This window comes from Tachysurus fulvidraco, chromosome 24 (genome assembly GCF_022655615.1).
Source record: "Tachysurus fulvidraco isolate hzauxx_2018 chromosome 24, HZAU_PFXX_2.0, whole genome shotgun sequence".
Classification (NCBI taxonomy): Eukaryota; Metazoa; Chordata; class Actinopteri; order Siluriformes; family Bagridae; genus Tachysurus; species Tachysurus fulvidraco.
Genome location: NC_062541.1, coordinates 16692922 through 16716547, shown reverse-complemented (window position 1 = coordinate 16716547; position 23626 = coordinate 16692922). Strand labels below are relative to the sequence as shown.

The window sequence follows — 23626 nt, the reverse complement described above, 5'->3', positions numbered from 1 at the left end:
AATTTTAAAAATTTTCCCATTTTAATAATAAATCATTTTCATTTAAAAAAATCTGCATTGAAAAACTTTGATTTAAAAAGAAGATTTGGAGAAAATTTAGTAATGTTATGTTTCATTGTCTCACTGATTCTATTCTACTGTGTTATATTTTAATTTCTGTTTATCATTTTTATTTTATTTTATATGAATCAGTTCTATTTGTGTTTATTTCTGTTTCTTATCTTTTTTTCTGTTCTGTTCTTCTGTGTTTTCTTTTTAGTATTCCATTTTTGTTTTTCCGTTTTATTCGACGAGACTCTATTCTTTTTTTAAACTTCTATTCTATTCTGCTTTATTGCATTTCTATATATTTCTATTTACTCAATTCTATTCAATTATATTATTGCTTGCTTTTTATATATTATTATTTCTATTAATTAATTTATTATATAAATTATACATCTTTATAGGTTCTTAATATCATATTCTTTTCATTTTACTCTATTATATTCCATTCTTTTTGTTGTGGAATAGACTAGATATTCATTCATTCATTTTCTACCGCATATCCGAACTTCTCGGGTCACGGGGAGCCTGTGCCTATCTCAGGCGTCATCGGGCATCAAGGCAGGATACACCCTGGACGGAGTGCCAACCCATCACAGGGCACACACACACACACACAACGGACAATTTTCCAGAGATGCCAATCAACCTATCATGAATGTCTTTGGACCGGGGGAGGAAACCGGAGTACCCGGAGGAAACCCCCGAGGCACGGGGACAACATGTATACTCCACACACAAGGCGGAGGCGGGAATCGAACCCCCGACCCTGAAGGTGTGAGGCGAACATGCTAACCACTAAGCCACCGTGACCCCGTAGACAAGACAGGTATAAAATAAAATAGAATTGTTTTCTAGAATGTAACATTACAGTTTGCCCTCCGTGGAACTAAGAAACATGACCCTTGTTCCAGCATGACAATGAACTTGTGCACAAAGCAGATGGTGTGTGAAGGTTGGAGTGGAAGAACTCCAGTGTCCTGCACTGAGCCCTGACACTCTGACTCAACCCCACTGAACACCGACTCAACCCCACTGAACACCGACTCAACCCCACTGAACACCGACTCAACCCCACTGAACACCGACTCAACCCCACTGAACACCGACTCAACCCCACTGAACACCGACTCAACCCCACTGAACACCTCTGGGATGAACTGATACCCAAAACATTGCTGTAGCGACCACATGGAGCTGCACTTCATTGTTTTGACCACCAGATGCCTCTAAAGCATAGAACTATAAAGCATGAACAATATCACTATAAACAGAATAGAGTTGGATAGAATTAAAGAGGGTGGAACAGACTAGAATCGCTCTTTGCGATTTTATAGGCAGATCCTGGAGTGTAAGGAAAACAATGAAATGCTGCAGTGTGTTGATGTGTACAGTGCGTGACGTCAGAGAAGGGGGGCGAGGGCGGGGCAGTGAGGCAGGGAGGCAGTGAGGCAGCGCGCGCTCGCTCTGTCTCAATAACATTTCTAACAACAAACCGTAAGAGCTCGAGTGGAATAGACGAGCGGTGAGAAACAGTGAGTACACAGTGGGTCGTTTGCTCTGCCTGCAGCAGGACGTGTCCTTGTGTGTGTGTCAGTGTCAGCGCTCAGCTCCTTCTCCCTGGGCCGGTTAACACAGCAGTGTCACTGCAGGACTTAGCATTAGCATTAGAATTAGCCGGCTTGAGGAGCTAATGAGCGTGGGGAGTGGCGCAGGGCTTCTGCTTCTGCTTTCATTTCTGTTTGTTCACAATTCGTGCGCGAACCGTTCAGCTGACACGCACGACGTGTCCAACACAGACTCGTCCGCGGTGCTGTGACTAAAACATCGACGTTTATAACCGAAATAAACGCGTTTGTTGTTAAAGTTTACAGCTAGCCTAAGTTCCAAACGGTTCTGCGCATGCGCGCTTTCACTCCTGCACGCCCCGTACATGTTTATTAATTATTAAAACTGCCGTAGGCGTTTTTTGTTTTTCTTTCTTTCTTTCTTTCTTTCTTTCTTTCTTTCTTTCTTTCTTTCTTTCTTTCTTTCTTTTTGTAGTTCAATGCAAGATGTCAGTGTCTTATTTCGACTGCACTTCGTGTGTGTTCCTTGTTTCCTCCTATGAGTATCAGCGTCGCATCTGTGTGCTGAGGCGGTTTGATGACGTGATGTAGTGTTTGTAAACAAAGCGTGACGTCACTTGTTTACCTCTAGTGTAAACACAACAAGTTATCTCCTTATAGTCGATGATTTTAAACATGATCACTCGTACAGATAACCTGGACGATATATAAAACCTGAAGATAAAACATTGGGCTTTAGCAAAAGTTTATTGAGTCCCTGAATGAACATGTTTGGTCCTGAATGGTTGGAATTGCTTGTTGTTTTTGTTTTGTTTTTGTTTGCAGCTTTTGTCCATCATTTTATAGACACAAACTCAATCACTATTTCACTACTAATGTAAGTTGAGTAATTATTTCAGTTCAATTCATTTAAAATGTATTTGTATAGCTTTACAGAACATAAATATGAAACAAAAGGTTATTATAACGAATAATATAAAGATTGATATGTTAAAACGTCAAGATTAATATTAGATATATTTAAATGTGTTTGTATTTATACATAATGAACAAGTCTGAGGCGACTGTGGTGAGGAAAAACTCCCTTATATGGAAGAGGAAGAAACCTTGAGAGGAACCAGACTCAAAAGTGAACCTCATCCTCATTTGGGTGACACTGAAGGGTGTGATTATAAATATACAGTCTGACAATTGTGTATTGATGAAGAGATCGTCGTCCTCAATGACCACATGGAGTTGGAATCTCCTCTTTAGTATCGCAGAGTCTAACTGGAGCTGGAGCATCTCTAGATGCCTCAGGATCCTCACAGAGTCGCCCTAGAGTCTTCCTCTAATTAGGGAATTTCCTCGATAATAAAAGTGTAACACAGTCCTGACAGGTCTGGGAGGGGTGTAGCACATTACATATGTATGGAGTGATGTTTGTGCTAGAAAAGTGTTGGATTAGAATAAGATTTGAATGATTTAATCATCAGTATCTGATTTTCCTGAATTCTACAATTTTACAATTCTAATTTCAGGTGTTTTAGACCCTTTTATTATTTAAAAAAACAAACAAAAGAAAAAAAATAATACAACATCAAATACAACAAATGTTTTACATTATATTCAGTTAAATTCCTACTGTGAAACAAATCTCAAATTATTAAGAACTTTTTCAAGAGTTAGATAGATAGATAGATAGATAGATAGATAGATAGATAGATAGATAGATAGATAGATAGATAGATAAACAAAAGAATAAAGCTGATTGGTTTCTCAAGTGTTTCTCTTTCCTGTGAGATAAAGACTGCGTGTGTTGTTTAGTGTTTGTAATACGAGTAGCTGTGTGTAAGAGTCACCACTGTGCATCCTTTTGGGAAGTGTGTATATGTTTGTGTTTGTGGTCTGCTTCCATTGTCGTACACAATCCGTGCTGCATTTTCTGATGATCTCAGTTGATTAAAGCTATAATTAATCGGAATTCTTCCTCGGAAACTAATTCAGGAAGGTCTCCTCATCCCTAGAGTTCGGCAAATGATGTCGAATCAGCACGGCTGCTCACACAGCAGCACCTCACCTTTACATACAAATACTAGCTTGATGTCATCAAAATATAACTGAATTAGTAAGGATATATATATATATATATATATATATATATATATATATATATATATATATATATATATATATATATATATATATATATATAGGAATATTCCTTCATATGGAATATAGGAGTATTGGATTCCGAGATGAGAATTTTATCTTTCAGTTCCTGATGTTTACTTCAAGACGTGTTCAACTTACGACATGTGGCACCTGTGGCGTTTGTCATCGAGATGAACGACACAGATCAGTCGGCACTAAGTCGAACAACGCGTAACCTTTTTTTATTAAACAAGTGTGAGACTCGTGTGTATTATATCATGCATGCGCAGTAAAGAGAGACAGAAAGAGAAAGAGAGAGAGACAGCGAGAGAGAGGGAGACCTTCTTTCCAGTGTTTGTTGGCAGGGAAGAATCTCTTATCAGTTCATATCACGATAAACTTCACGAAGTCAACATTATAACATTAAATATTATCACCAGGAAAATACTAACAGCGCCATCTACAGGAAACAGCAAAACATTTATTTATTTAATTATTTTAATTCTTTCTTTCAATATCATAATGCTGAAGCTGTTGCTACTTTTTTTTGCCACTTTTAAATAAATAAACTTTTTTTTTTTTGCAATAAAAAGAAGAAAATGCTTGATTTTGCTCCAATAAAGTGTCTGTCTGTCTGTCTGTCTGGTTATAAATCCTGGTGTATTCTAATGAATGGATGGTGTGATGTTTATATCAGTGTGTTGCTGTCTTATGATACACACGGTTGGGACTCTAAGGCCACGTTCACGCTGCAAGTCTTAATGTTCAATTCGGATATTTTTCTCAGATCTGATATTTTTTGTTTGGCTGTTCACATTACCTTATAAAATGTGGCCTATATCAGATACCAGTGTGAACTGTTTGCTGTTTCGAACTGACCCGCATGCGCAAACGAACAATACCGATGACGTCACACGCAGCACGCCGTTGTGCTAAAAAGTTGGCGAGGTTACGGAGGAAGTAAGCGTTTTCGCTTTTCTATCAAAATGTTTGTAATGGCAGCCGTAACATTAATGGTTTTGCCTGAATTGAAGTATTTCCCCATATACTAATTAGGTCTAACACCTCACTCTCCCTCCACTGACTTGCTCCATCACTGTTCTCCATATTGTAGGCGTAGTCACGTTTGTGTGCGTACTCGCCGGCGCATAATTGTGTCGAATGTCGATGTAGATTGACGTAAAAGTCGCATCAACTCCGCCTTGGCTGTTCACACTGCGGCCACAGTGTCCTGGGTCTGATTCAGGACTAAATCTGATTTGAAAAAATCAGATCTGGGCCAGATTTGAGTGTTCACACTACTCCTGAAGAAGTCTGACCTGGTCACTTGACCCCAAAAAATCAGATTTGGGCCACTTTTACCTGCAGTGTGAATGTGACTTTAAAGGAACCCCTTTACTTCAGTTCCTATATTTGGTTTGGATTCAATTTAATGAGCTTGTGCTGAAAACTAGGCTGAAAACAAGAATTAGAAAAAAACTGATCGATATTTTATTTTGTAGTTTAATTTGGTAAGTATAATAACTATAATAATAATAATAATAATAGGATGTTATTTCTAAGCTTGTAATAAAAAGTACCAAATGAAAACAAATGTAAAAAAGAACAACAGTTCTTCTAGAATCGCTAGAAAGTGATTTGTGTTTTGTTTTTAAAGATTTTTCTTCATTGAGTATTGTAGCAGTTTGTGGATGCAGCAATGCCACATGTTTCTGCTTGGTGGAAGCCACTTCCTCACCTCATAACTTTGCTTACATGTAATAACATTTACATTTGCTTACACACACACACACACACACACACACACACACACACACACAAGCCGAGCTTTCGAGATAATGTGAATGATTAAGTAGCGACTTGCATGTTTGTGTGGTGCTTTGTTGTTGTTGTTGTTGTTGTTGTTGTTAGCGCTTTTCTTTTGTGCTGCTTTACTCTGATTTGTTGATGGTTGTGTAGTCATTTTGTTCTTTTTCTCCTTTTTCCCCTTCACTCTTGTAACGCGTGTAAAGCCACCTGTGCCGAACCCCCAGAAAACTCCCATGGCCTTCTCAGTGTTGTTGTGCATGAGTAATCTTTATCAGCCGAAGTAAACATATTTTACCATCTGGACTTTTTACTCAAATCATTTCGAGCTTCTTCACGGCTCAGCGAAGTCATTCTGAGCCTCAGACTCACAAAAGGGAAATGAGCAAAACAACAACAACAACAACATGAGGTTAAATCCAGTCTGTGATAAGCTGTGTGTGTGTGTGTGTGTGTGTGAGAGAGAGAGAGAGAGAGCGTGTGTGTGAGAGAGAGAATGTGTGTGTGTGAGAGAGTGAGAGAATGTGTGTGTGTGTGTGTGTGTGTGGGTGTGAGAGAGAGAGAGCAGGTGTGTGTGTGTGTGTGTGTGAGAGAGAGAGAGAGAGAGAGAGAGAGAGAGAGAGAGAGAGAATGTGTGTGTGTGTGTGTGTGTGTGTGTGTGTGTTTACATCTCCTTTGTGGAAAGTAAAGTTCATTAATAAAGATCCTGTTGGTCAGATGTAAATTCCTGCACATGAATGAATATAAAACAGAAGCTGAATATAGACACAGAAGTAACATCACTTTTCTCCACTGAGCTGGGTTTATTTCACTCTGCTATTCTACATGGCATATTAACCCCCCCCCCCCCCAACCCCCTCCTTCTTTGTGATTTTGTCTGGTGTGAGTGGGGACAACGAGGCCTGTATGATTGACTTGATTGACTAGTCCTCATTTGTTTAAAAGTCTAGCACAACACACACTCACACACACACACACAGTTCAGTTAATGGTGGGACACCCTGGTACTTTCCAAACACCTGCCACAGAAAGCACCACTTTACAACAATAACCTGTTAAACCACAGATATGAGAGAGGCCTGTGACCCCCTTCTGCCTGTAACTCCCAAACACACACACACACACACACACAGACACACACCCACAAGCTCTCTCTCTCTCTCTCTCTCTCTCTCTCTCACACACACATTCACACTCTCTCTCTCTCTCTCTCTCTCTCTCTCACACACACACACTCTTTGTCTCGCACACACACATTCACACACACAGCTCATGTCTTGTTATGAGATTCCACTTCTCTCTCTCATTCTCTAAATGACTGATGGTCTGTTCTTGACTGTTAATTTCAGTTCCAAAAGAAATAAGAGCAGGTTCGAAGAAGACTGAAAGTTAATCAAAGCAGCAGGAGCGTTGCTCCTTGCGGAGGAGTGTAACACCTGTAACCACACACACAAACACACAAACCCAACCCCTGTGAGTGAGTTTATCTGCTGTTGCCTTCAGCACTCCGAGCTGCTTCTAATGTTCCTGTTTGTGACTCTTCTCTCTCTCTCTCTCTCTCTCTCTCTCTCTCTCTCTCTCTCTCTCTGCCTTGTCCTCTCAGCGTGATGTGATGCTGCCCTTGTCCAGACCTCGGTGCGTGTCGGCGCTCCTCTCTCCGCGGTAAGCTGACAGCTGAAGAAGCTGGAGGACGCTGGACGTTATGGAGGTCCCTGTTTCTCAGGCTCACGCACCACTCGCACCAATGCCTCCGCTCGCCCCACAAACCCAGCACAGGAAACGACCCGAGGACTTTAAGTTCGGCAGAATCCTTGGAGAAGGTTCCTTCTCAACCGTGAGTCGAGTCACAACACTTCATTTCAGCAGTGCACTGCGAACGGATGTCTTTCATCGTGATCTTCAGCAGCTGACATTTTTTTTTCCTCCTGCTTGTTTCAGGTGGTTCTAGCAAAAGAGATTTCAACAGAAAAGGAATACGCAAGTAAAGAACAATGTGCTCTACTTACTCATACACACACTCTCTCACACACACAGTGCTTTTAAAATGATTTGTGTGTGTGTGTGTGATTTCAGTCAAGATTCTGGAGAAGCTGCACATCAAGAAGGAGAATAAAACACACTATGTAAAGCGAGAGAGAGACATCATGTCCAGCATCAATCATCCCTTTTTTGTAAAGCTCTACTTCACATTTCAGGATGCTGAAAAATTATGTATCCTTTTTTTTTTTTTGGTGATAAAACGAAACCTGTGAGGAACCTTTCTTTTTTTTTTCTTTCTTTCTTTAACTATCCCTTCATTTCCTTAACGTTCATCAGATTTCGGACTTAGTTACGCAAAGAACGGCGAACTTCTCCGCTACATCCGCAAGATCGGCTCCTTCGACGAGACGTGTACGCGCTTTTACACCGCAGAGCTGGTGTGTGCTCTCCAGTACCTCCACTCAGTGGGGATTATTCACAGGTACGTCCTGGTCCTGAGGCTCTGCTCTACCCGACACCTCAGTGTTTGTTTACAGTCTTGCGGTTCGGCTTATTGTTGTTTTGTCTGCATTATGTCTCGTTCGTGTCTTTCAGGGACCTGAAACCTGAGAATGTTTTACTGAACGAGGACATGCACATTCAGATCACAGATTTCGGGACGGCGAAGCAGTTTTCTTCAGACAGCTCTCAGAGTAAAGACTTCTCTCTCTCTCTCTCTCTCTCTCTCTCTCTCTCTCCCCCTCTCTCCCAGCCGTTTGTTTACACTACTCTGTTGTGGTTAGCTTATCTTAACCTTTCTGTAGGTCAGCACTTTGTCTTCTGTTATTTATAGCTACATTACTACAGCACCACTCACCTCGAACACACTACACCCTCTCTCTCTCCTACTCTTTCTCTTTCTCTCCCCCTCCTTCCATCCCTCTCTCTCTCCTGCTCTCTCTATCCCTCCCTCCCTCCCTCAGGTTGTGTAATCTGTAAACATGTGATTTACTTAGTTTCCGACTATAAACACACCATGATGTTAAACCCCTGCTCCGTTTAGTTATTTACAGACAGACGCGTTAATTCCTACTACAGATACGGTTGACTGTTTTTTGTTTTTTTTTACCCGTCCGGTGGGCCGTGGTGGCCACACACAAGGGTTACGGTTACTGACAAACTGATGATGGGCTTTTTATCTTTCACAGCTAGAGCAAACTCTTTTGTGGGGACCGCGCAGTACGTTTCACCTGAGCTGCTGACTGAAAAATCAGCATGTAAAAGGTACTTGAAAAAGCCTAAATAACATTTTCTAGATTTTAAATAATAGAAATATGTATATATATATATATATACACACACACACACACACACACACACACACACAAACACAAAACAAAGGAGTGTTATATCTTGATTTCACTTTTAGTTCGGACCTTTGGGCTCTAGGCTGTATAGTTTACCAACTGGTGGCTGGATTGCCCCCCTTCAGAGCAGCGTAAGTCATCCAACATCTCGTTCTCCTTATTATTATTTTTCTTAAATGTGTTTTTTTTTTTCCAGCAAACATTATTTTTAAAAATGACTAAAAAAAATAAATAATCTGTTTTAATGTCACTGTGTGAACCAGTGAGCCGTAGTGTACAGACCTTTCTGCGCTACTGTAATATTAGGCTCATAATTTAACGTGTCTAATATTTTTTTAAGAGCCATGCAGCTTCTTATTCCCAGCTATCCACTGACCGAACACATTTAAAGGTTCAGTACAGAAAACAAACACAGCGTGTCCGAGAAACGTTGACTTCAACATCACTGTAATAGTTTGTTTTTAATGAAAAGAAAGAAGCATGGTGTGAAATAACAGGAAGTAATGGCTTTGGTGTTTATGACTTGTTTGTGTTGAGTCTACAGCCTCTAAAAAAAAAAAAAACACACACACACACCAACTGCTCTGTCACATGGTCCGTTCGTCTCCTAGTTACGTATACAGCTATACAGATCGTCCCGGTAGCTCGTACACACTCGAACGCTCGTGCACTTGTTGACTGAAGTGCTGAAAAAGATGTGATCTGGTGCCTCTGACTTCATTATAGCTCAAGCTGTGCATCTTGTTTCTCCTTTAGGAACGAATACTTGATATTCCAGAAGATCATAAAACTGGAGTATGACTTTCCAGAGAAATTCTTTTCCAAAGCTAAGGATCTGGTGGAGAAGCTATTAGTGAGTTTGCATGATCGAATTCAGTGACTTTGTTTTTTTTTTTACAGACACTAACTTCCTCAAATGAGTTTAGGTTTCTGACCTCTTTTTCTTTTCGCTCGTCCAGTGTTCAGATCCTGCTAAGCGTCTTGGCTGTGAGGAGATGGGAGGCTACAATCCCCTGAAAGGCCATGCCTTCTTCGAGAGCATTTCTTGGGAGAACCTTCATCTGCAGACTCCACCGAAACTCACCCCGTACCTGCCGGCCATGGCCGAGGATGAGGAGGAGTACTATGGCAACGTGAGCATGCTTCACACTGAACAACTGAAATCAAACTGCGGCCATAAACGAATATCCATATATATCGAATATCCAGGGTGGTTACAAATAAACCTTTTAAGACGTTCACAGCACAAGGTCCAAATATAGAGGAACGGTGTAGCAAGAACCTGTGCAGCAACTTCTCTGAGTGATGTCATAATACAGAGTTTCCACTCTAGCATCTAGTTGTTAATTTCTCAGTAGATTTGTGTGTAAAAGTATGTTTTTAAGTAAAGCTGAAGTCAAATTAAAAAAAAAAAAAAAAAGCCAGATTTACCAAAAAAAAAAAGAGGCTGATTTCTTTTATACGTGTGTAAGTCGATCATCTATGAAGTACAAAGCACGTATCTGACACAGCTCATTTGCATGTAGTGACGCCCACAAAACCCCATATAAGGTAAAAAGCACAACGAGCTAGTATCACGGATTGACTGATCAGCGTAAAGGCTGAAATACAGAAGTGGACATTTTTTTTTTGACTCACTTCTTTAATGATAAAATATATTTAGTAATAAAAATAATAGGGAAGTCGTGGCCTAATGGTTAGAGAGTCTGACTCGTAACCCGAAGGTTGTGGGTTCGAGTCTCGGGCAGGTTACGACTGAGGTGCCCTTGAGCAAGGCACCGAATCCCCCCCCAACTGCTCCCCGGGCGCCGCAGCATAAATGGCTGTCCACTGCCCCGGGTGTGTGTCCACGGTGTGTGTGTGTGTGTGTTCACTGCTGTGTGTGTGTGCACTTTGGTTGGGCTCACTGTACTTAGCTGTATGTCACTTCACTAATAATAATACTAATAAGCGCTTAATCTTCCATCAGCTAAATGTACAGGGTCGTGCTGACTCGCTTTCTTTATTTTTCACATTCTTCAATTAATGTAGTTAACACGAACGACACGAGGACGTGTTTTTAACGGAGATTCCAAAGCTCTTCTAATAAAAGACGTCTGATCTGATGTCTGATCTGAAGGAGATCAGCTCGAGGTTCACTTTAGTTAATCTGCTTGCGAGTAAACGTAAACATTCTCAGAAATGATCGAATTAACGGATATGGAATTTTATGTGTAAACACTCGCGTATGAATCCGTCTGTATCCGGCGTGATCGATGTTTTCACAGGAGCGAATTAGAATATTAACCTGCTTTATACAGTACACGTTAAACCTCACAGCTTAGTGACGTTTAAGGATAACACGTTAAAAAAGTATCAGAAACTACTGCATTATGGAATATTACCTGTTAGTGTGATAAAATACCGCAGCGTTTCACAAAACAGAACGACTCGGATGAAGTATTTCCCGTATCTGTGAATTGAATTGGTAGATAACTAATTTACATAAAAGATCAAGTTTCTGAGTTCTGTAGTGTTCTGTGTGAGTTCTGTGTCGTCTTTCATCTCCAGCCTTTAAATCATCATCTCTGGTAAGATCACTGTGCCGTACAGTGTGTTTTACTTTAAGGTCAGATGTAATAGCGACAGTCATATGATGTAATCCGGTGCGATTCGAGTTGTTATCGTGTTACCCACAATGCACTGAACCACAAACATTAAAATTAAACATCGATAGATCGTGTAGTAAAACACAGGGCTGAGTATGGACTTTCTCACGCACTTGTAAAAATATAATCACAGAAAAAAACACACAAAAACCACATGACTTTAATAGTGTTACTAGTTACTTCCTGTATATAGCATTATAGATCTGTCGAGAAGTACCAGAGACAAAATTATAGACTTTTTGAAGAAAACATTAGTGTTTGATGTTAAAAAATTTTAAAAAGTTCATTTCTTCAAATTTCTTTAAATTTATTACAAATAAAAAAACGAAAAAATTTTCATATGTACGTAAATATTCACAGCCTTCGAGCTCAGGTGCGTCCTGTTTCCACTGATCATCCATGAGATGATTCTACTGCTTGATTGGAGTCCACCTGTGTTGATTGGACATGATTTGGAAAGGCACACACCTGTCTATATAAGGTCCCACAGTTAACAGTGCATGTCAGAGCACAAACCAAGCCGTGAAGCCCAAGGAATTGACTGTAGACCTCTGAGACAGGATTGTACTGAGGCACAGATCTGGGTAAGGGTACCGAAAAATATCTGCAGCATTGAAGGTCCCGATAAGCCCGGTAGCCTCCATCATCTGTAAATGGAACAAGTTTGGAACCACTAGAACTCTTCCAAGAACAGGGAGAAGGGCCTTAGTCAGGGAGTTGACCAAGAACCTGATGGTCACTCTGACAGAGCTCTAGCATTTCTCTGTGGAGAGAGGAGAAGCTTCCAGAAGAACAACTATCTCTGCAGCACTCCACCAATCAGGCCTGTATGGTAGAGTAGCTAAACCGAAGCCACTCCTAAGTCAAAGGCACATCATGGCCCACTGGGAGGACACCTCAGACCTGAAGGCATCTGAAGGACTCTTAGACTCAGTCATTTCTGGAAGAAACCACGCAGCACTCATCACCTGGCCAATGCAATCCCTACAGTGAAGCATGGTGGTGACAGCATCGTGCTGTGGGGGTGTTTTTTAGAAGCAGGAACTGGGAGACTAGTATAAGGATTAAAGGAAAGATGAATGCAGAAATCTACAGAGACATCCTACAGAGCACTCTCCACATCATACTGGGGCGAAGGTTCATCTTCCGACAGGACGACGACCCTAAGCACACAGCCAAGATAACAAAGGAGTGGCTATGTCCTTGAGTGGCCCCACCAGAGCCTAGACTTGAACCAGATCGAAGAGGTCTGATAATGGCTTCGCACCGACGCTCCCCATCCAACCTTGATGGAGCTTGAGTGGTCAAGCAAAGGAGAATGGGAGAAACTGCCTAAAAATAGGTGTACCAATCTGTTGGATGTTCTCATCTGGTCAAACTGTTGTGTAGGGATTTTTTTTTCTCATCTCATCTACTGTTGGTGTGTTCTTCTTTTTTTAAGAACCAACCAAATAGTACATTTCTCCAAACCTTATGTTTCTGTTCCTGCTAGGATACAGATGTGAGGAGAATGTGACAGAATTCAAGCCTTGTTTATTCACATACAATTATGTAGACTCCTATAAATCATTCACGTGCTCTTCAGCTACGATGATTTAATTTCACTTCATGTTTACAAACTGTATGAAACTTCTCGTTGCAGTATGACGACCTCCTGAGTCAGTTTAGCAGCATGGAGGTGGTTCACTCCAGTTCCTCGCAGGCTCTCTCGGTGCCAACCATGCTGCTGCCCCAGAGATCCACCAGCAACATCGAGCAGTACATCCATGACCTGGACAACAACTCCTTCGAGCTGGACCTGCAGTTCTCCAGCGAGGAGAAGCAGCTGCTGTTGCAGAAGCAGACCAGCAGGAACCCCTGGTAGGTCACTCGCATCCTCAGAAACGTGGTTGTGTCGCCTAGGGCAAAGGTTATGCTCAAGAAGTTCGATTGGTTTGTCGTCTATTACGAATTACTTAGACTGGCTGAATAATACGCTCACTAGTCAGGGAAGAAGGATAGTAAGAGAAAGACTTCAGTTTCAGGAATAAAAATCACCTCCAAAACTATTGAGTAATTTACAGTAATTTAAAGTAATAATAAAACAATTATATATATATATATATATATATATATATATATATATATATATATATATATATATATATATATATATATATATTATAATATAACATTATAATGCAGATTTCTGCTTGTCTATTTCTTTACGATCCTTTCACAAAAACACTTTTTGACTCTGTTGCCTTAAATTAAAAAAATATATATATTTTTTGTTTTAATTGATCATTAGTGATCAATATTGTTCTTTTTTTAATCACTTTGTTAAACACTACTAATTATTATAAACCTGAACGTTAGCTAATAATGTTTATTATTTGATTACTTTATTATTTTATTATTACTCTTTTTTTTTATTTAAAGCATTCATGGTATAACAGACTTTTTTTTTCATTTAGATAATCTAGACATGATAAATGTGGACAGATTTTTGCAATCCCACTCCTGCCTGCAACTGAAGGAATTTCTCTCAAAGTTATTTTGGATTTGAATCAGCTGTGATACTTTGTAATGAAATGTTAAATAAAGCTCATATTATTCACTACTGCTGCTGCTTTGTGTCTTATCCAGATCTGTTTGTGTTTCTTCCTGTTTTAAGGCACCAGTTTGTTGGAAACAATTTGATACTAAAAATGGGACCAGTTGACAAAAGAAAGGTGAGATACTCTTTTCATATTCTACGAGTTCCTGCAAATGCCTCATAATTAAATTCCTGGACTTTCAATGACTTTTTCAAGCACTTTTTTGTTTTTAAGTACTAATGCAATTCAGTGTCGGTCCTTAAAAACCGTTCGATGTTGTAGCCTAGTGGTTAAGGTGTTGGACCACTGATTGTCCGTGGGTATGAAATACAGGTCCACCAAGCTGCCACTGTTGGGCCTAGGTTTTAACAGATACAGCGTAGACGTAAACAGATACAGCGTGGACGAAAACAGATACAGCGTGGACGTAAACAGATACAGGGTAGACGTAAACAGATACAGCGTAGACGTAAACAGATACAGCGTTGATGTAAACAGATACAGCGTAGACGTAAACAGATATTTCACAGACGTAAACAGATACAGCGTAGACGTAAACACATACAGCGTAGACGTAAACAGATACAGGGTAGACGTATACAGATACAGCATAGACGTAAACAGATACAGGGTAGACGTATACAGATACAGCGTTGACGTAAACAGATATTGCACAGACGTAAACAGATACAGCGTAGACGTAAACAGATACAGCGTAGACGTAAACAGATACAGCGTTGACGTAAACAGATATTTCACAGACGTAAACAGATACTGCACAGACGTAAACAGATATTTCACAGACGTAAACAGATATTGCACAGATGTAAACAGATACAGCGTAGACGTAAACAGATACAGCGTAGACGTAAACAGATACAGCGTAGACGTAAACAGATACAGCGTGGACCTAAACAGATACAACGTAGACGTAAACAGATACAGCGTAGACGTAAACAGATACAGCGTTGACGTAAACAGATATTTCACAGACGTAAACAGATATTGCACAGATGTAAACAGATACAGCGTAGACGTAAACAGATACAGCGTAGACGTAAACAGATACAGCGTGGACCTAAACAGATACAACGTAGACGTAAACAGATACAGCGTAGACGTAAACAGATACAGCGTAGACGTAAACAGATACAGCGTAGACGTAAACAGATACAGCGTAGACGTAAACAGATATTTCACAGACGTAAACAGATACTGCACAGACGTAAACAGATACAGCGTAGACGTAAACAGATATTTCACAGACGTAAACAGATATTTCACAGACGTAAACAGATACTGCACAGACGTAAACAGATACAGCGTAGACGTAAACAGATATTTCACAGACGTAAACAGATATTGCACAGATGTAAACAGATACAGCGTAGACGTAAACAGATATTGCGTAGACGTAAACAGATACAGCGTAGACGTAAACAGATATTTCACAGACGTAAACAGATACTGCACAGACGTAAACAGATACAGCGTAGACGTAAACAGATATTTCACAGACGTAAACAGATATTGCACAGATGTAAACAGATACAGCGTAGACGTAAACAGATATTGCGTAGACGTAAACAGATACAGCGTGGACGTAAACAGATACAGCGTGGACGTAAACAGATACAGCGTAGACAGGGTAGACGTAAACAGATACAGCGTAGACGTAAACAGATACAGCGTAGACGTAAACAGATACAGCGTAGACGTAAACAGATACAGCGTAGACGTAAACAGATATTTCACAGACGTAAACAGATACTGCACAGACGTAAACAGATACAGCGTAGACGTAAACAGATATTTCACAGACGTAAACAGATATTGCACAGATGTAAACAGATACAGCGTAGACGTAAACAGATATTGCGTAGACGTAAACAGATACAGCGTGGACGTAAACAGATACAGCGTGGACGTAAACAGATACAGCGTAGACGTAAACAGATACAGCGTAGACGTAAACAGATACAGCGTTGACATAAACAGATACTGCACAGACATAAACAGATACAGCGTTGACGTAAACAGATACTGCACAGACGTAAACAGATACTGCACAGACGTAAACAGATATTTCACAGACGTAAACAGATACTGCACAGACGTAAACAGATACAGCGTAGACGTAAACAGATATTTCACAGACGTAAACAGATACTGCACAGACGTAAACAGATACAGCGTAGACGTAAACAGATACTGCACAGACGTAAACAGATATTTCACAGACGTAAACAGATATTGCACAGATGTAAACAGATACAGCGTAGACGTAAACAGATATTGCGTAGACGTAAACAGATACTGCACAGACGTAAACAAATATTTCACAGACGTAAACAGATACTGCACAGACGTAAACAGATACAGCGTAGACGTAAACAGATACAGCGTAGACGTAAACAGATACTGCACAGACGTAAACAGATACAGCGTAGACGTAAACAGATATTTCACAGACGTAAACAGATATTGCACAGATGTAAACAGATACAGCGTAGACGTAAACAGATATTGCGTAGACATAAACAGATACAGCGTAGACGTAAACAGATACAGCGTAGACGTAAACAGATACAGCGTAGACGTAAACAGATACAGCGTAGACGTAAACAGATACAGGGTAGACGTAAACAGATACAGCGTTGACGTAAACAGATATTTCACAGACGTAAACAGATACAGCGTAGACGTAAACAGATACAGCGTAGACGTAAACAGATACAGCGTAGACGTAAACAGATACAGCGTAGACGTAAACAGATACAGCGTAGACGTAAACAGATACAGCGTTGACATAAACAGATACTGCACAGACATAAACAGATACAGCGTTGACGTAAACAGATACTGCACAGACGTAAACAGATACTGCACAGACGTAAACAGATATTTCACAGACGTAAACAGATACTGCACAGACGTAAACAGATACAGCGTAGACGTAAACAGATATTTCACAGACGTAAACAGATATTTCACAGACGTAAACAGATATTTCACAGACGTAAACAGATACAGCGTAGACGTAAACAGATACAGCGTAGACGTAAACAGATACAGGGTAGACGTAAACAGATACAGGGTAGACGTAAACAGATACAGCGTAGACGTAAACAGATACAGCGTAGACGTAAACAGATACAGCGTAGACGTAAACAGATACAGCGTAGACGTAAACAGATACAGCGTAGACGTAAACAGATACAGGGTAGACGTAAACAGATACTGCGTAGACGTAAACAGATACAGCGTTGACGTAATCAGATACAGCGTAGATGTAAACAGATACAGCGTGGATGTAAACAGATATTTCACAGATGTAAACAGATACAGCGCAGACGTAAACAGATACAGTGTAGACGTAAACAGATACAGCGTAGACGTAAACAGATACAACGTAGACGTAAACAGATACAACGTAGACGTAAACAGATACAGCGTAGACGTAAACAGATACAGCGTTGACGTAAACAGATATTGCACAGACGTAAACAGATACTGCACAGACGTAAACAGATACAACGTAGACGTAAACAGATATTTCACAGACGTAAACAGATATTGCACAGATGTAAACAGATACAGCGTAGACGTAAACAGATACAGCGTAGATGTAAACAGATACAGCGTAGACGTAAACAGATACAGGGTAGACGTAAACAGATACAGCGTTGACGTAAATAGATACAGTGTAGACGTAAACAGATACAGCGTAGACGTAAACAGATATTTCACAGACGTAAACAGATACAGCGTAGACGTAAACACATACAGCGTAGACGTAAATAGATATTTTACAGGCGTAAACAGGTATTGCACAGACGTAAACATATATAGCGTAGATGTAAACATATACAGCGTAGACATAAACAAATACAATGTAGACATAAACAGATATAAATATATATGTAGATATACAAAAGCAGCTGTGTACAAAATGTGCAAAATGCGAGTAGGATGGTCGAGTGCAAAGTGATCAGATATATATGTTGAATATATTAAAATCAATAAAAAGAAGTATTAAAGAATAAATAACTTTTAGCAAGAAGAGTGGAAGCTTATTGCACATCTAGTAGTTGAATGTTGTGCGTTTTGAGTTTTGTGATACTGCCACCATCAGCTGGAGTTAATTCTATAATTGTACTTGGTTAGAAACTATTTAGGAGTCTAATGGTTTGTGTTTTTAGGGACCGATAGCATCTTCCAGGAAGACTAGGGTTTCAGCACAAAGTCAAGCACTGTGTATAAATAATCTCTGAATAAAATATTCAGCTTTTAAAGCACATATGAATCAGAAGACGATGAAAAGCAAGTGAGAGACAGTTTTAGTGAGATTTATTTTTAGTAGCAGCCTCAGAGCCCCCTCTATAGTCTGTGATTCGGAACTACATCACATTGTGACACTCGTCTTTCCACACAGGGCTTGTTTGCACGTCGAAGGCAGCTGCTGCTGACGGAGGGGCCACATCTCTACTACGTAGATCCTGTGAATAAAGTCCTTAAAGGGGAGATCCCCTGGTCTCCTGAGCTACGACCGGAAGCAAAAAACTTCAAGACTTTCTTTGTCCACACGGTAAAAAATGCATCCTATTTTTTAATGCATCCTACGTTCGTGTATTGATCTCCAGATAGAAATGTAGAGAATTTTTTGCTTTTGTGGCAATAAAAATAAAAATGCACCGATCTTTGATTCTTTCCCATGCAGCCACACAGGACGTATTATTTAATGGACCCCAACGGCAACGCGGACAAATGGTGTAAGAAGATCCAGGAAGTCTGGGGAAAGATTTACCACAATCATCAATCTACTGACATGTAGAGAGAGAGAGAGAGAGAGAGAGAGAGAGAGAGAGAGAGAGAGAGAGTGTGTTTCCTCAAGTCAAGACACATCCTCATAATCTGAGCCTTTTATTTAGTTAAGCACCTTGTGGCAAGAAGAGCATTTAAAAAGTAAGTTTAAAAAAAGACCATTCTGTAGCAGGCTTGTGCGATAGAGGTACGATTTTTTTCCCCAATCGAGATTTTCGGCTTTTTGAATACTGCGATAAATGATTTAATCATCCAGAACTTTTAGCCTTAAAAATGGATGAAAATGATCACTTCCACAGGTTCAGGTTTAAGAAGGAGGAGGGAGTAATAATATTATCAGTGCTGTCGGGATCCGAGTCGTCCGTGGGAACTCTGCTGATTGCTGATAAGCGATTCTGCAGAAATTCGCAGTCGTTGCTGCTCACACTGTTTTCATCACTTTCTAATTTATTAACGTGGCGTTTAAAGTGTCCGATTTGACACTTCACTGCCTTCCTCTTCATTCTTTGTTCTTTCTCTCTCTCTTTAATTTCTTTCCCTAATGCATGCACTCTAACAGTAGCTGAAGCGTTTTTCAGACAGGATTCAATTTCCCAAAGTCTTGGAGGATTTTTTTTATTTCTATCCGGATCTGGGAGAGTTTATGGAAACTCATCACTCGTCTGATGTCCGCGATTCTCGAAGTGGATGCACAAGCTGTTAATGTTACTGCCGATTGCCGTGTTCGGTCTCGTCGCATAGTATCCGTGCCCCTCCCCCAGAGCTAATACACTTCACAATTCGCAAAAGGAAAAACGGACGTGTGAACGGATCGTGATGTTGTGACTGTATGACGCAACCACCGTTATTCAGCTGAAAAGAATTCTTACAGACATCTGTCTGATAAATTAATCTGGTCCAAATATCAAACCTTTCGAATTTCACATAAATGAACTCGAAATGTTCTCCATTTTTTTGTTTGTCTATCTAAAACTAGAAGTATTGGCACACTGTCTGTCTGTATGCCTGTCTACCTGTTTGTCTGTCTATCTATCTGTCTGAAACGAAAAGTATTGGCACCCTGTCTATCCATTTTTATAGATTTTTTTTTTTTTAGTTAACGTGTGATATTTTTTTTTGCGTAGAACCCTGAATGTTCGACAGCTGACTGGTTTAATAATATAACGTGATATAATCCCTGAGACATGTCACTGAGATGGTGGAAGCATAATATCATGTAGGGAAGAATGCGTGGTAATATCGCACAAGCCTGAGGAAGCCCACGAACGTTCTGCTTGGTCTCTGTGCTCGTCAGCACACACCTTGCTCTGTAGTGTTCTGCAGATTTCTAATCTTACTTTCATTTATAAGGATAAGAGCCAGCGCACTGCTACTGATAAGCCTGTATAGAGCTCAAAGCTCCACATGCATCGATCTGCGTTCCCTTTAAGGGCTGCAGTTAAGTTAAAAAACGACTGTCTGTCATCAGCGACGAGGCTCCTGACGCCACAGGTACTCGGAAGTCAGTGGAGGAAGAGAAAAGCCAGAGGATTGCATTTTGCACTGAACTGTACATAAACGCAGGACGAGCATATCAATCGGTTCTACAACTGCTGTAGACGTTTTTGTTGCACCTTCCTCGTTTGAGGACTTTTTTCCAGCATGAAAATTAGTGCCTGTTATGTTGGACATCTTAATCCAGACTTTTTATTTATTAACGTGTGAGTGTGCAGGGAGTCAGGAAACTCTGCCCCTTGTGCTTGTCTTCTGTACATTATTGTGTATAAGTTTGCATTATTTAACATGGGGCACGCTATCAGGGAAGTCTGATGAGTTACAGGAGTCACAGTTTGAAATCTGGAGCTGCAGACGATATTTGTGGGTTTTGTTGCTCCTTTAAGTCCTGTATTTAAGGCTTTGCTGCTGTGTCATCACTTAAAAGACTAAAAAACTGTTCATGCTGAATGGGATCGTTTTGGCATTACAGTGATGTTTAATTTGTACTTTTGTGGTTGTTGGTTGGTTAATTTATTCATTTTTTTTGTAGGTTTACAGATTTTTTTTAAAAATACGTTTAACATTTGGCTAAAGGTACACTTAAGGGCTTTTCAGATGTGAAATCTTTCCCTGTATGATGACAAACTGGAGCTAAACTCAGTCCTGGGTTGATGTAGTTGGAGGTTTCACACTGCTCCTACTTTCCCCGGGGTTAACACTGAATCCTGGCTCTTTATAATCTGACCTTGTGTCACACTGTACATCCCTAAACCCTGCTGCAACCTTCTTCTCATTTGCATATCCGCAGCATCGACAACCCTGATCGGATAAATCCAGCGTGCGGCCGCTTTAAATAACGCCACGTCTCACGCTTTCACATCAGTGAGGAAAAAAGTTCAGGTCTGTGGCTCTGCACCTGAGCAGGTTTTGTTATCTTTCACAACTTTCTCTTCTTTTTTGTTCTTCTGAAGTTTGTCGTCTAGTCGACCAGACGTCCGGCGACATCTCTGTAACTTCCTCTAATTTCTCAGCATGACGTATTTCCCCCTCACTACGGCGTGCACTTCCGTGATGTTCAGCGTTTTGTCTCCTGACTCTATCTACAGAGCCGTTTTTGTTCAGTGTCTCTACGTCCTGCTTTTCCCCTGATATGTGGCACAGAGACATTGTTCACTTTCTCATTGGGTTTCTGTTGTTAAGTGTCGAGTCGTAACATTGGAACAGCACGTCGTTTTACACTGAACACGTTTAGCACCGCAGTGTGGACTTAACACTGTAAAGGCTTCAGAGCAGGGTTTCATAACCCCGGGGAAACGCATGGAAAACCTTCCTCTAGCCAGGGTTATGTGCGTTGTTTAGAGCCACACTAACCTGAGGTTAAGGGCGGGGTTTGGAGCCATAATAACCCTGGGTTAAGGGCTGGGATTAGAGCCACAATAACCCTGGGTTAAAGGCAGGGTTTAGAGCCACAATAATCTGGGGTTAAGGGCAGGGTTTAGATCCACAATAACCCGGGGTTAAGGGCAGGGATTAGAGCCACAATAAACCTGGGTTAAAGGCTGGGATTAGAGCCATAATAACCCTGGGTTAAGGGCTGGGATTAGAGCCACAATAACCCTGGGTTAAGGGCAGGGTTTAGATCCACAATAACCTGCGGTTAAGGGCGGGGATTAGATCCACAATAACCCAGGGGTAAAGGCAGCATTTAGGGCCACAATAACCCGGGGTTAAGGGCGGGGATTAGAGCCACAATAACCCTGGGTTAAGGGCTGGGATTAGAGCCAAAATAACCCTGGGTTAAGGGCTGGGATTAGAGCCACAATAATCTGGGGTTAAGGGCAGGGTTTAGAGCCACAATAATCTGGGGTTAAGGGCAGGGATTAGAGTCACAATAATCCAGGGTTAAGCGTGGGGATTAGATCCATAATAATCTGGGGCTAAGGGCAGGGTTTAGAGCCACAATAACCCAGGGTTAAGGGCAGGGATTAGAGTCACAATAACCCAGGGTTAAGGGCGGGGATTTGATCCACAGTAACCCAGGGTTAAGGGTGGGGATTAGAGTCACAATCTGGGGTTAAGGGTGGGGATTAGATCACCAATAACCCAGGGTTAAGGGTGGAGATTAGATCCATGACAATCCGGGGTTAAGGGCAGGGGTTAGAGCCACAATAACCCAGGTTTAAGGGTGGGGATTAGAGCCACAATAACCCAGGGTTAAGGGTGGGGATTAGAGCCACAATGACCCAGGGTTAAGGGCAAGGATTAGAGCCACACTAACCTGGGTTTAAGAGCAGTGTGGAAAACTTCTTTTTTTTTGGCTACATTATTATTTTTTTTAATTTAGCTGTGTTTTTGTGTTTGTTTCAGTTTTTTTTAGCTCTAGTGGAATCCTCTATAGCTGTAAATAAGATCTATAAACTCAATCCCAAACACACAAGGAAATGCTGTATCTGTGGAAATTACCACGTGGATGTGGATTTCTCCTGATGGACTTTTTTCTTTGTACGTTCGAGACTCTACCTGCTCTGTTGCCGAAATCAACTGTGATGTACAGATCTTCAGAAAGTAACGTAACGTTACAGAGATACAGCTTTTATATTTTTATTCTTCTATCAGATGATTTGCTGACGATGGTTCAGCTGGCTGTTTGTTTGTGTTTTATTTAAAGTCTAATATATGAACCGTGTTATGAGAGATGACATTCGGGGGCCATCAGCTACATCCAGTCATGTAAAGCCTTTTGAATGGGAGAAAAAATAATCAATTGTAAGCTATTATCTTTCGCTGCCTTCTCATTTCATCATACGATTTCTGTTTGGTTATTGAATGAATTATTCAAATGTAAATGTTTATTTTTTGGGGGGTTTTGCGTGTTATTTAAAGATGGATGGCGAAATATCTCACATGGATATGTGGTGAATCCTGTAATAAAAGCATGTATGTTTATTAGTTCTGTGTTTAACCTGAGTTTCATCACATTGTTTTTTAAACTGGAAAATTTACACAAGAATACACTAATAATTACTCAGCAAGGTCCTGAAGTGTTGCTCGGCAGTTGCTATGGTTTCACAATGGATTGCTAGAAGTCCTATATTTTATTTAAAGAACAGAGATATACCAAAGTCTAACGTTCATGTTTCTGGTGGTCATGTTTCTGGAATTGGATCGTGGTATAAACAAGGGAGATTTGTGAGGACTTCGGAAATCTCCAATCAGACACG

The 23626-nt window shown here is 40.6% G+C and overlaps 1 protein-coding gene across 2 annotated transcripts; it reads left to right on the top strand.

Moving 5' to 3' along the window:
* Positions 1 to 1431: 1431 nt before the first annotated feature.
* On the top strand, positions 1432 to 23354 carry pdpk1a (3-phosphoinositide dependent protein kinase 1a). Of its 2 annotated transcripts, none has more exons than XM_027176178.2 (14): positions 1432 to 1580; positions 7156 to 7386; positions 7491 to 7533; positions 7626 to 7763; positions 7869 to 8013; positions 8127 to 8224; positions 8720 to 8795; positions 8941 to 9009; positions 9635 to 9731; positions 9838 to 10011; positions 13169 to 13386; positions 14183 to 14240; positions 18541 to 18693; positions 18826 to 23354. In XM_027176178.2, the coding sequence occupies exons 2-14, from the start codon at positions 7255 to 7257 to the stop codon at positions 18937 to 18939; spliced, it is 1515 nt and encodes a 504-aa protein (XP_027031979.2). In that variant the 5' UTR covers positions 1432 to 1580; positions 7156 to 7254; the 3' UTR covers positions 18940 to 23354. The 2 variants fall into 2 exon arrangements, with proteins under 2 accessions (XP_027031979.2, XP_027031980.2); XM_027176179.2 differs by lacking the exon at positions 1432 to 1580 and adding an exon at positions 6790 to 7025.
* Positions 23355 to 23626: the final 272 nt, after the last annotated feature.